Source organism: Lissotriton vulgaris, chromosome 4_1 (genome assembly GCF_964263255.1).
Source record: "Lissotriton vulgaris chromosome 4_1, aLisVul1.2, whole genome shotgun sequence".
Classification (NCBI taxonomy): domain Eukaryota; kingdom Metazoa; phylum Chordata; class Amphibia; order Caudata; family Salamandridae; genus Lissotriton; species Lissotriton vulgaris.
Window position 1 is genome coordinate 298,057,320 of NC_141691.1, and position 14,450 is coordinate 298,071,769.

Consider the following 14,450-nt stretch of genomic DNA (forward strand, 5'->3'; position numbering starts at 1 on the left):
GTCGAGTGGCAGGCGATCTCGAAATTAGGCAATAAGGCCTTAAGGGCTGCAAATTTTATAAGAATGTCATTTTTGTCATGCTGGATGGCATATAATACACCTAAAGCCCTCCATAGAATGTATCCAGAACTAGAGGATTGGTGTTTTTGTTGTCACCAGCTGGGATGAGGCGATTGGCTGTATACTTTTTTTAACCTGCCTGGTGATTGTGCAGTTCTGGGATAAAGTATTTTCCGCTTTAAGCATTGGCTTGCAGAAAAACATTTAACCTGAAGCTGGTGTTGCGCTCTTTGGCTTGTTAAGGCAGAGGCAACATTTGCCAATGATTAAGGGGGGGGGGGGACATTTATTGCGATTGGATCTCTAGTGACACGATCCTTGGTCATGCAGAACTAGAGGACAACTAGATTACCAATGTGCTTAGAATGGCATAATGAAATGAATCGAACACAGTAATTTGAAGAAGTCTATGCAAAAGCGGTTGGCGGTATAAATAGATTTATCACTGCATGGCAATATATGGATGTAATAGAAAGTTTAGAAGTATAAGATGGCGTAAATTATATCGGGGAATATTCAAAGAAGCCAATGAGGATGTTCTATGAAGCCAAGCATGAGCTAAGGAAAAATCACACTTTATAGTGATAGTTATTCGATAAGGGACAATCCCACTTTATATTGAGAGTTATTTGCGACTGGCTGGGGTGGAATATGGAGAGATGCATTTTATTAAGGTTAAGAATAATACTGTTTGTATGAATTTAAAGAGCACAGGGAAAAGAGAGGGAAGAAAAATGGCAAAAAAAAGAAAACAACAACAATATATGCTTACCTCAGGGATGAATGCGCTTTTTGAAAGTTTTTGATGAATTGTTTTATCTAAGCACTAAATATTTTTGTATAATGGGTAGGACACATGTTTTCTTTTTTTAATATAGTTCCTTCACAATGCACTTTATTTATGTCTAAAATAGCACTGCTGATGAATTAGGATCTGATCTTAGTGCTTTTATCCATTACAAAGTTTGTAAGAGAATGCCGGCACAAATCACTTTATTTATGTTTAAAAAACACAGTTGATTGGTGTGTTACAACATTAGATCCCCATCTTTCAATCCAAGATGATGTATTTTGGATGTTGTTCAGGCAAGCTGCACTTTACTTAATGTCTAAAAAATACCAAGAAAATACAACAATGGTCGCAATTTTAAAATATGATGTTTATATGAAGAAAATATTGGTAATTGACTTTTTTATGATGTAATGGAGTACCTTATACTTCTTCTCAATATATAAAACATATTTTTATGTTTCATTTCATTTCATTTCATATATAAATACAATTCATTTCATTTCATTTCATTTCATATAGTAGAAGAGACAACCGTGTCAGACTTCAAAACATGTTTTTCAGTTGTTTATTTAGCTTTTACAATAGCAAATATACCAATTCACTCTGTGTGTAAAAGAACTCTCTGGATATTTGACCTTAGCTATGGATTGAGGCCTGACTTGCAGGTTCCAGCTCTTTGAAGGCTGCATGCTGTTGTACTCTCAGTGGAACTCCCACTGCTGTCAGCCTGTTACGAGGCTGTCATGGACACATGTCAGAATATTAATATTGCACATCTTGTAAGCCAATAGCAATAGTACAGTACAGCTTGTCCTACTGCTGAGAGGTTGTTTATGAAAACTGTTGTGCAGAAGTAATCATCCACACATTTTTGACACTTTCAATTAGCTTTTGCGCCGATCTGATAATCTAAAATGATTTGGTGAAACTCTATTCCTCTGTACATAAAATGTTGCTGCATTATTAATTTTTCATTATTCCCGATATATATTGCTTCCTCGCGCACTAAAATATCAGATCTGAAGTGTTACTGTTAACATTTTAGCTTTGTGTCTTTGGCGAACGCCAGAAATATTGTGACACAAATGTATCTCCAGCGGCTAGTAAGATGCCTACTTGAACTGAGGTCTTGTCACTCTAGTCCTATAACTGATTGGGAAGCAATGTTTCTCCATCACACGATTGACGTCGCTGAAATACAGAGCCTGCTTAAGCTTTAAGGGAAGCGTGCACATTATACAGGAAACCATAAAAGGGCTAGACAGGGAGTAATGTACTGATTGATATACTTAATATCACTTATATTCTTCAAAGGTGAACCTCTTGTAGAACCAAATTCTCCAATACCAAGAATGATATCCGAGAAGAGTGGTGGTGATTGAACAGCTGCTTGGGTGGTATCAACAGCTACCGTATTGTGCACTGTGCCTCTGAGCCTGCTATATGGTCTGAGCAGCTAGGTCGTTTTAAGAAGTCAAGCTGCAGAATCAGTGAAACTGTCCCGTGCTCGTTGTGATCCCAGAGCGTCTCATGAATTAGACCGTGGCGCTAGATGAAGAGAAAATAAATTAAAAAAAATAGTAAACATTTCAGGTGAAGGTTGGGCATAATGCGCTCATTGGACTGATCTCCTACGGTCCCGTTTGACCCCCTCGGACTGCCCCTTCGTTTTGCAAGAAACAAGTAAGGAACAACTGGCACTTGGGATAGTGACTTACTACGATCCCGTCCACAAGCTCTACCCACAATCCCGACCTGGCAACACATGCTGGCAAGGGACACCTGCTGTCCATCCCCTCCTCCCCTATACCACAAATCTCTCCAAGCGCACAGTTCCATTTCCCAGAATCCCTTGCCCCGGGGCCCATTAACTCACCACCGGCTCCTCTTGTCCCTTCCCCCACTAACTATCCTCAGCCGCAGGGTCCCAGGGTCCTAGCCTCCATTCCCCTTTCACATACCTCTTTAGAAGGCAGACTTAACGAGATCGCACTCTGCCTTCAAAAACTTAAGGCTAATGTTTGTAGCCTATCTTACATCACAGAGGATTTATCAGTTGACTCTAGATTAAGCCTCTCCCTCAAGACCAATCTCTATCTTCGCTCGTGCCCGGATTGCGGTTGTACCCTGCGCCTTTCCCCCCATATCCTAGGCAAACCACATCCCAATCCACCCACACACCCCATATTTGGGCCTCTACTCCGCATCCGAATGACCCCTCTCGCATGCCCAGATGTAGATACTCCTTGTCTGAGAGTGATATTCAATCTCTCCTACTGTCATATGATCTGCCACCCCAACTAACTCGCATCTAATCAAATTAATCCCCGCTGATCCATTCAGGGAACCTAAGCTAAATACTAGAACTTTAAACATGAACAACCTCACGATAGTCAACCCCACGCTACCTCCATCAACGGACAAACCCGTTAGCCTCAAACGAGTGCTCCTAAACTGCAGATCAGCTGTCAAACATGCGGCGCATATTGCCGTTCTCCTCCCTGTCCAAGATCTTGACCTTTTTATGTTGACTGAAACTTGCCTAAATGACTCAGCTGCTCCTATCCTGGACCTTTAAATGCCTCCCAACTTTGATATCATTAAGTTAGATAGAACTAGTGGTCAAGGGGGAGGCATTGCATGCCTACATCGCAGTAATCTAATAGTGTAAGTCATTCCTGCCGACCTCCTGCCATCTTGTGAATATCTATGTATTGAAGTCACAGGGAGCAACAATCACACATGCAAATTGCATACTTAATACTACTTTAAGTACTTCGATCGAGAGGCTCTAATGAAGCCAAAGTAAAAGAATGAGGATAAGAAACTAGTCATTGTGACCACCCATTCTAATTTTAATGAGAAATTGCGATATATCATGAACTCGCAATGGCATCTCCTCAACATGGACAAAACTGCTGAAAAACTGGACAAACCTATATTTGCGTTCTGTCGCAATAAAAACCTTAGGAATGCTCTAGTAAGGGCTTCAATGCCGGATAGCTCTACTGTTAGTCAGAGAAGTATTACTGGTACTAATCCCATCACCGGCAGCCACAAATGTGGCGGATGCCATGCCTGTGAGAGTGTTCACTCCATCTCGGAACTTAATTGGGGCAAAAAGAGAATCCCACTAAAAGAGATGACGAACTGTAGATCGAGTAATGTCATCTATCTTCTCCTCTGCCCATGCTCTAAGGGCTATGTAGGAGAAACTGGTATTGATTTCAGGACTAGATTTTCTGAACACAAATCCTGTATCAGAAACCAACGGAAGGGGGCCCCCTTAGTTTCTCATTGGAAAGCCTCCAACCATTCCCTGAACAATCTGAGATGGCTTATATTAGAACAAGTCCATTGCCCGAAAGATGGTAACATTGATGCCCTGAGAGGAAAAAGGGAAGTCTTCTGGATTTTTTATCTGGAGATGGCTGTCTTTGGATTAAATGAGAAGATCCTGTGGGAAAATGCCATTCTCTAAGGTATCTTTGTGGTTCAGTAATTTTTACCGGGTTCCCTCTAGACGGAACCTCTGTAATTCCACCAGTATCGGTCTTCCTTACCTTTTCTTCAGTTCTTTTATTTACTCACTTCTGTTTCTCTAACTTAATTGTTAATTGCATAGTTCTGTTTTTTGTGCGTCGTCCTGTTAAATTAGCATATTCTCTTTTATTGTGAGTAATTTGTCTCTTTCCAATATTTTTTTCCGAAAATTTTTTTTTCTTTTTTCCCCCTTAACACTTTTACTTCATTCATGCACTCGTTGATTACTTCTGTTTTGAGGTTTAGCTTCACCGGCTGTGGTTCCCTCTCAGCTCGATTCAGAAACCTCTTGTGTACGGACGCCATTTTCTCTTCATAGAGCGTACAAGTTGACGCTCTAGTCTCCCGGCTGATCGCAATAGGCAGGTGTGCCCTCTTAAAACTTTTACCACATACGGTCATTGAAGCCGAGACGTCCCGCCGCCGTTTTCAACTTCCGGGGAGAATCATTGCCTTTTTTCAAGTAAGTACCTACTCAGAGGGTTGGCTCTATCACGCAACTTTTCTTGTTAATTCTACAGCTTCATTTACATGTTTGTCCTTATTTTAGGCTGTCTATCCTGCCATGCCGCCGTGAACATTAATTCTCGAGCATCTTGCCGTCCCCTTCATTGCCTTTGCCACCAAATTACCGTTCTGAGGTAAAAATATTTAAATATATTTCCTGGAAATTAGTGCATCACCTTTCATTTTAGTCGTAGGTGGTTCCCTCTTTTTGGAACCCCCTTCATCTAGTCCGTTCATGCTATTTTTTGATTGTCGTTGTCGGCATTCTGTTAAGATTTCCCCTTACACATCGGTGCCCTTTTCGATACTATTTGGTATTTGTCTCCATTTATGGCTTGCTCTATTGCCAGCTTGAGGTGCTACACAATTCCTGAGCCCATAGACTTCATTTGGAAGCTGCTATTCTCTGAACCGCGACTAAATGTTGATAATCCGGGAGTCCTTCGAAACAGATTTCTGGATTATTCGTGAGGTACATTCTGTATATTCATCTTTCTCGATTGCCCCGCAGATTAGACAACTAGAGGCATGTATGGGGTTGCTACCCACTCCATACTTTATTTAAGATTGTTGCCTTTTGCGTTTTATACCCTCTTAGAACTTAGGTTTGGCTTTCTGATTGGTAATTTTTATTATTCCTTTCACCAGCGCTTTTACATTTTCATCAGTTTCATTTTCGTCTTACTTGAATCGGGGCCTTGACGGAACCTTGAGTGTTGTCTAGAGGGCTGAAACCAGTTGCCAGTTGCAACCCATATCTCCATAGAGGGCTCTTCCGCAGACAGACTAAAGGGTGCGTGTAAAGATGTTATTCTGTTGAGATTGTGGTGACATGCATCCACTTGTACTCTCTTTGAGAAAGCACTGTGATCTTCAAAAGCACTTTATCTTTTCACTCTTTTCTTTTCTTTCTTTTTATTTTTTAGGGGATCACATTTTTAGAGCACGTTGGATTGTATGTTTTATATGTGGGATATAAGGTGCCTGTCCCTTCCACACACACCTTTGTCAATAATCTAGGTGGCCTTCCTTTGGGATTGGTTTGTGGAATTGTACTCTGCTTTAACTCGTGTGTTTCGTATGTTGCCCTGTTTTTAGGTTAATGTACTGTATATTGTCTTATTTTATATTTCTTCTGCCCACAGATAAGTTTTGCCAGCCATAATTATAACTAGGACTCTTCCCCAGGATTGGGTTGTTGGATCTTGAGAGACTACGTTTATCCATATTACCTTTATCTTGCGCCCTGATGAAGGAAGCTTGTACTGGCACTGTTCCGAAACGCGCGTCTGCACTTTTCTTGAATGTTTTTGTTTGAATGTGTATGTGTGTATTGGTATGGGTATGAATTCTTGGTCTGATTGCACGAGTGAGTGAATTGTGTGCCTACATTTTTTATACTCTTTTTTGTCCTGTGGCTGCTTACATGTGTTTTTTATAACCCTGGGCGAAGCACAACGCTACGCTCGCGTAGTTTGTGAAGTTTGCGCAATCTCACACTCCGCGAGCTGCATGTAGCACAGTGCGAACACGCGTGTGCAGCGGTCATTTTTTGCTTGTTTGCGGTCCTCAACGTCATGTTCGCGACCGCGAGCAAGCAAAATGACATCCCAACGAGATTCTCAATGCAGGGAGGTCAGGTTTCTCATTGCGAGTGGTTGTGCATGCTCGCGACCGCTCGCAATCAGAAACTACCAGTTCACGTTGAGAAAGCTGCCGCTCGAGTAAAAATCTACTCGAGCAGAAGAAAACTACAGCTTGCACTGTGCAAGATGCCCTTTTCAATGATTGCACAGTGCCGGATGCTTGCCCGCACTGTGCAATCATTAAAAACGCATCTTGCACAGTGCGAACATGCTACTACTGAGCTCGCGTAGTGCTACGTGAAGTTCGCGTAACGCAAAGTGCACTTCGCTTAGCTTCGCGTAGTGCTACTTTGCGAACTACGCCCACCCTTAGTTTTTTACGATACTCTCAAACAAAATTATGATAAAGAAATGTATTGTGTATTAATGTATTTACTTGAACTGATATATTTTTCTATGTCAATAAAAAGAAATATTTGATATGATTCTACTGGTTCCTTTTGGGCTCTTCCTGTAGAGTTTAAAAATCTTTATTTCTCTCTATTCTGGGAACCCCCCTTTTCATATTCTTCTTATAATTATCTCGCCCCGGCGGGTTGTTCCCCTCATAGTACGTTTAGTTGTCAGGGCCCCTCTTATGTTTTTTCATTACTTTATACTACCCCTCTCGTGACAACCTTCCCTTCACAGAACAGATCATGGATATTATTTCATCTAACGTGGTTTTGCAGGGCACTCAGATTTTCCTGGGAGACTTCAACCACCACTGGATCTATATAAATGATGTGATTGTCAACAGCCTCAAATCCTTCCTACTTGAGCTGAACCTTACTCAATTATGTGACAGCTCTACACATAACAAAGGAGCCATGCTAGATCTGGTCATTGGTAAGCCCAATTCTCTCCTCCTAGAGTTGATCCTTTCATGTGACTGGACAGACCACTTCTGCATCGCCTTCTTCATTCTTGAATCATTAAGAGCAGGCAGATCCCAACCTAAGGACCCAAAACAGTTGAAATATGTTTTAGGAACATCAACTAGCAAGACTTGATGGTGCTCTGTGATAGCATCTTGCCACCCCCTTTCAACATGTCCGATGTCCATGACCTGATGGCCCACTATAACCACGCAATGCTTAATGTACTTGACTCGTAGCACCACTTCAGCTTAAACGAGTGCCCTCTAAATGCTCCAAACCATGGTTCAATGATAATCCTAATGCTGAAAAAAAAATCTTAGACTTGCAGAAATGAAATGGCGATTGCATCCCTCCCTTGAACATCCTTGTTACCTGAGATCCTTGCGAAGCATTTACAATAAACAAATCAGATGCTCGAAGGCCACCTTCTTCAGAACTCAACTAGATCAAGAAAAAAACTTCCCAAAAAACTGTTTCAACTCTTCAAGTCCCAAGCTAACAATTATCCTATCCTCTCCTCTACAGGTCAAGGGTCACTCCAGAACTGCAAAGAATTCGCTGTTTTCTTCACTGATGAGTCTAATAAGATTGAGAGAGAATTAAGCTTGGCGCGCAATCTCCTCCTGAGTGGTCCTCTGAACACCCTACATCCTTCAGAGTCGACTAGCTCTGACCCTTCAAAGCTCTTTCTCCCCCAAAATAATGCATCTTGGCGTCTGTTCCAAACCTTGGATGAACCCACTATACACAAAATGCTGTTGACGCTGAAACCTTCCAATCAATACAATGACCATTTGCCATTGAATCTGTTCCCGGAAGTGAGATCCTCCTTACTAACACTCTGGACAACTTTTGTCAATGCTTCTCTTATGCAAGGTGCTATTCCGGATTGCCTTAAATCAGGTCAAGTCTCCCCAATCATAAAGAAACCTAACGCTGATCCGTCTGACCTTCTTGACTTTCGCCCAATCATCAACATTCCCACCTTAGCAAAACTCCTGGAGAAATGTGTGCTCGCCCAACTCTGGCATCGGATCGGCCACTTCCAGCTCCTGGACCAATTCCAATCTGGTTTTCATCCTGGTCACAGTACGGAGTCTGCGCTAACACACATAGTGGAGGATGCACTTAGAATGTTGGATCATAACGAAGCAGGCCTATTGATCCTTCTTGACCTCTTGTCTCTTCGTTCCTTTACAATAGATCACATAGCATCAAGGTGAACCACTACTTGTCACATCCTGTACCGGTTACCTTGGGGGTTCCACAAGGTTCAGCACTGTCCCCCACGCTCTTTAACCTGTTCATGGAGCCTCTAACAGAAATTCCAATATCCCACAGCATTCATTATCATATGTACATGTATGATACCCAACTATGCCTGAAGATCACCTCCCCTGAAGACATTCAGTCCCTCAACTCAGTCCTGTTGGTAACAAAGTTGGCTGACAAGTAATCACCTGAAGTTGAATGCTCTTAAAACAGAATTTCTTACTCATCTCACCCCAAAACCAATCCCCTGTCATGGAGTAATGGCTGAATCAGCTGACTGCTCTTAACTATAGACTGCACCTCGTGGACACGGCATGTTCTCTGGGTATCATTCTGGAAAAAAGCCTGAACAGGCAGAAGCAGATCATTCCCTCACCAAAGAAGCAAACTTCCAACTCAGCCTACTCAGGAAACTCAAACCCTTTCTTCCTGTTCAAGACCTAAAGGTTGCAGTACACGCGTTAGTGATTTCAAAGCTGGACCATGGTAGCGCAACACTCTGTGGCTTGCCTAGAGTGAGGACAGCTCCTCTAAGGGCTTCCCCAAACTCTGCTGCTCATCAGTTAACTGGCACAAAAAAATTCCACCTCATCTCTCCGGGACTTGAGGGACTTGAATTGGCTTCCATATGAAAGTCAGATACAGTTAAAAATTGCAAGTATGGCTCACAAGGCCATCCACTTCAAGATCCCACTGTACCTTGCTTGGAAACTGGAGCTCTCCTGCGGTTCTAGAGCCACCAGAAGTGCCAGCACCCTTTTGCTAAAACCACAAAAATTAAAGAAGAAAAAGACACATAAACGAACCTTCTCTGGGATTGCTCTAAGGATCTGGAACTTCCTTCCTTCCTGAAGTCAGGGTGAATCCCTCCACAGTCTTCTTTAAAAAAGAAGTCAAAGGACTCTTGATGAAGACATTTTTCCTTATTATGGCTCCGTCATATGATTCTGGGTCCATACCCGTTGATTCTGGCCCAGCCACCTGGTTCACAAGTTTCTTGGACAATTCTAGATTGTGACCTTGTTGCGCTGTTGATTCCTTTGTGTCTGTTTTTCCCTCGGGATAGTGTTTGTCATTTAGACTTTGATTTTGTTGCCTTGTTTATTCTGTTTTATTTTGCTTATAACCTTTGTGATGCATAGTCTGTAAAGCGCTATAATACCCTCGGTGGTCATGTTCGCGCTATATAAAACTTTCAAAATAAAATAAAAATAAAGAGGAACTATCTGAAATCTATTTGATGTGGAGTGCGGTGAACTTGTCAGTAGTTGGTGAAACTGAGGGGTTTGCCAGGTCCAGGGCTACATTCAAATATCCTGAATGTTCACAATTAAAGTCACTAAGAATATAAACAGCATCACTTTTGGAATAAAGAGGTCAAATGACAGTGAGGCGTGACGTGAGGGTACATTTTCTTGGTTGCTTTTTACTATCCTACCAATGCAATGGTAGCCTTTTAAAGAATCATGCTGTATCCACTGGCAATTTTGAATCTGCTTTAAACCACGGACAATTGTCGACTACCTGTGAAGGAAACTTTCAAAGAGTTATGTCCTATCACTGACTTAAATCTATTTCGACACAACATTTTTCAAGAACTCAGAGTGAATATCCAAAAAGGCCTGGTCCCAGTATAAATAGTGAAGTATAGCATACAATTTTATAATTTGACTTCAAATTTTTATTTACTTTCCTGGCATTTCAAATTGGAGTATTTTATTATAAATTCGATTTATAATATGAGAAATACAAAGAGAATGGTAAGCACTTGTTTCTCTATAGCGATTTTCGGTGCATAGTTTGCCATTTCTAATTGCTGTAAATGACAGTTGTTATGCTAATTCAGTTTTAAGGAACTCAAGGGCATATTACCAACAACTAGCGATAATTATCGCTAGGTTGGCTTAGCGGCAATATGTTTACCGCTGAGCTGCGGCGATTTTTATCGCTTAGGAGCCTTGATATTATCAAGGTTTATCTCCTAAGCGATAAAAATCGGCCGAAATGCATGAATATTGCTGAAAAGTCAGCGATATTCATGCATTACCGAGCAAATGCTCTTAGCCATGTTATCCACCTCCCATTGGATAACATGGCTAAGAACTGCTCAGGGCAGGTGTTAGCTTTTGGAGATAATTGCGCTTAGCGCAAATATCTCCAAAAATTGGTAATAGGAGATAGCGATGTCAGCGACTGTTTCCAGTCGCTAACATCTTGGCACGCCCACTTTGCATGTCATTAGTGATAAATATCACTGACATGCAAAGTGGGGCCCAAGATGGCCGCTATCTCCTACTAACTGTCGCTAACTGGTGTTAGCGACAGCCAGGTAATAGGGAGATAATTTTTTCTCCGCTTTCTTGGCTTTTAAAGCCAAAAAAGCGGAGATAAACCCCCTTGATAATATGCCCCATAGTTATCGACCTTGAAAGGAGAAACAGCACTGTAGGCCTTGCAAGTGTACGAATTTGTGAGCTACTTGTCACACCAGAAGTCTGCAGTGAGAGTTTAAATCACTCACCCTATTTCTAGTAGCATGTTTGATTGCTGTCAGTAAGTGAATGAAGTCACATGTGCCTCCTTCTATGTTTCTTGTAATTGTGTTTCTTCTTCTTTCCTTCTCAGCTATATTTAACCTTATACCCGTGGGTTTACGAGTAGTAGCTATTCAAGGTGTCCAAACAAAATTATATCTGGCAATGAACGGTGAAGGCTACCTTTACACATCGGTAAGTTCTCAGTCTACTTTTATATATGGTCATAAGTCACAATAGCTATACTTTTATAGCTGGCACTAAAAGGGCTTTCTTTAGCAACAGCCGTTGCATTCCCTGTGCACAAAGAGAGCCAGGTCTGAGTTACAGCTGCTTTGCCGTCCACAAAGAATATAAAATAAAGCCATGAAAGGAAATGTGTTGAATAATTGATGTGAACAAGGTGATAATGTCTTCTTAATATAATTTATTTTTTTATGCATCTTGGCCTGTTTGACATGATAGCTTATTATTATTTCCCAAAACAAACAAATACCGTGTTTGCCGTTTCCATGTAAAAACGTTCCCCAAAGCGTAGGTTTCATGCCAACTTCTTAAAGCTCCTGGTTTATATAACTGAAAATGCTATGCATGTGTTTGCATTGGTTTATCTATACCGTATAAGTCTGGATGGCTATAGAGCAGTGGGGCACTGTACGTAGTTATGTGGGAATGAAGCTATATGGCTTGTGTGATGAGGGATAAGGAAGGCTGCGGATGCTGTACATGCGAGAGAGGAATGAAGGAAGAACATTTTGGTTTTGCTGTACAGGCCCGAGGAACTTAAGTTTAGTGCTTAATTTGAGCCGGTGGTTTCCGATGTTCAGCACCGGCACTTAATCGGCAACACCTGCACTTGGAACAGTCTGCCACAAGGTGGCGTTGTCTGGCTTTTTTAAGAGATGACCAGAACAAGTGTGCTCATTTTTAATTAAATATACATAAAAAAAGACTATAACCTGTTGCACAAGCCATTCTTTGGGGGTCTGAAATAGATAGAATTGGCACACTTGTAGGAGTGGGATGGTTAGGAGTTGTGATGTTACTATAATTGGCAGCAGGACAGGGGCATAATGTCGTGAACAGAGCCCTCGGACATATGTTTTTTACAAATTAAGCACAGGTTAAGTCTAATCATAGACTGGTGAAAGTCCTCTTCAAGTGAAAAGTCTTTTCTGAAATTCTGACAAGTAGTGCCAGGTTGGTAGGTGTAAGGCTGATGTTCCAGCTTCTGTGAGCACATATAGAGAATGCTTATCCCGTGGTTTTTACATTCTTACATTCAGTCATTTTTAGTTAGATGAAATCCAGACTTCTTGCATTGCTTAGGTCTCCTGTGGCATTCATGTATTTGGCCAGGCAGGGAAGTGTGCTGGTTAATACTGTTTTGAAGGGCATGCATTAAAATGTTACTGGTGACTCCATTTCAAAGGTATTTAAAGTCGTCATGAATTTGTCTTAAGAAGCTACTGATTTAATGAAGTACTTTCGCCACCATGAGCTACAGTTCAAAGATTTACCATTTCTTTATTAATTTTCTTTATTTATTTTAGAATTTATTGAACGCTCAGTCACCAACTGCTATCCTGCCACTAGCCACTAGAACGGTTAAGATCACAAGAGCACAGTACTACTAAACCAATATATGATGCTGGCAACCACTGTAAACTGTGAGGCCTTAGCTCAGTGCATCACACAAATGTATCCATCTTGTAGGGGATATTTGCATATATCAGATGGTCATCTGCCATTTCTAGGCGCATAACCTTCAGGGCCCCTTTTCTACCTTTCCTAATAACTTAGGTAATGTGGCAAGGAAAATGTACAAAAGAGTAACTACGATTACCAGTAAATAATGTAGGCTTTTTTGCTGAAGGGATGATTTTAACATACATTTTCTATTCACAAGGGTGCTTCAATTTTAATTAGCAAAAATATGCTAAAATAACTTATTTTGTTAGTGCTCTTCAACTAGAATTGTACTAATTGATTCTATCAGAATTTGATCATCTCTCAATTTCAAAAGTGATTGCACATGAATTATTTGCTTACAGCAGTTACAGAAACAGTTTGTGAAATTCAATTGATGTTGATTTTTCTCATACAAAGTGACAATTGTAATTTTCTTTGAAGAAGACAGATCATATTGCTCTTTATTTAACTTAAAATTCCTACGATCCGGCACTCATTTGTGTTAACCACAGGCATGCATTAAACTCCACTTGAAGTTACCTATGGATAAATACAGTAACTGTAATAGCAAAAAATCTGTTTGCACTTTTTTGATGCATTTGGAAATCAGAGGAGGTTTTTAAAAATAGATGTTTAGTTTCTTGAAGGTTTGTGTGAACTGGATATCAAGAAGACTCATATACGGGACAACTCAGTTCCAAAAGCCACATGGATAAATTGGAAGTGCAAAACATATCTGGTGTCTGTGCAGTGCTCTGTACTTTGAATTTCTATGGCAAATTAGAGAAAAAAAATCGTTGCACTGATTTTTTTAAACAATTTGGCTTCAGAAGAATATGTAAGATGTCCATCGTGCCAGTTATGACTCTTGGTGGTGCACATCAGTAGTAGTAGTAGTAATAATAATTAAGTTTATTTAGACTATAGTCCATTAAACTGCACAGCACTATAAAACAAATTATTCCATCACAACCCTATGATCACAAAAGTATCTAAAATAAACCCAGTATTCAATGGTAATTTGCTAGCGCACAACTAAAAGTTTTGTATACTTAAGATTAGGTAACTAATTATCTCTTAATACTCAATTCCCATTGGTGCTTCCAAGAATCTCTGTTGCATCCCCCTTAAGGCACTCCGCATTCAGTCCATACAGGTTTAAATGATTAACGACAATGTTTGGGTGATTTCTTCATTAATTTATTTATTCATTTCATTACTTTGAATTTTCATTCAGTTTTTTTGAGTATTTCAATATATACATCATTTCTTCATTAAACTTATTTAATGCTCTCCAATGCATTTCAAGCCCTTTTTGCTCTTCGTCAGGGAGTACTGTCAGCAAATTAAATACAATGCACATTGATACAAGGATTTGTTTTACTCTGTATTTTTGTAAAAAAATGTCAACAAATATAGTGCGAATTTTTATGATGCTCATACAACATTGTGCGGTGAAATACTTGTGGTGTAAAGCGTATAACGTGATTGTGATAAATTTGGTGCTGACGAGTGCTCGTCTTTTTAATTATTCATGGGATAA

General features: G+C 40.5%; 1 protein-coding gene across 11 annotated transcripts in view; it reads left to right on the top strand.

Annotated features, from left to right (window-relative positions):
• FGF13 (fibroblast growth factor 13) overlaps nt 1-14,450 on the top strand; it is a 1,000,232-nt gene that overhangs the window by 799,560 nt on the left and 186,222 nt on the right. For all 11 annotated transcript variants that reach the window (XM_086918621.1, XM_086918627.1, XM_086918625.1 and 8 more), the window contains one exon: nt 11,307-11,410. In XM_086918621.1, coding sequence (XP_086774747.1) covers nt 11,307-11,410 — 104 coding nt within the window. The remainder of the gene's footprint in view (nt 1-11,306; nt 11,411-14,450) is intronic.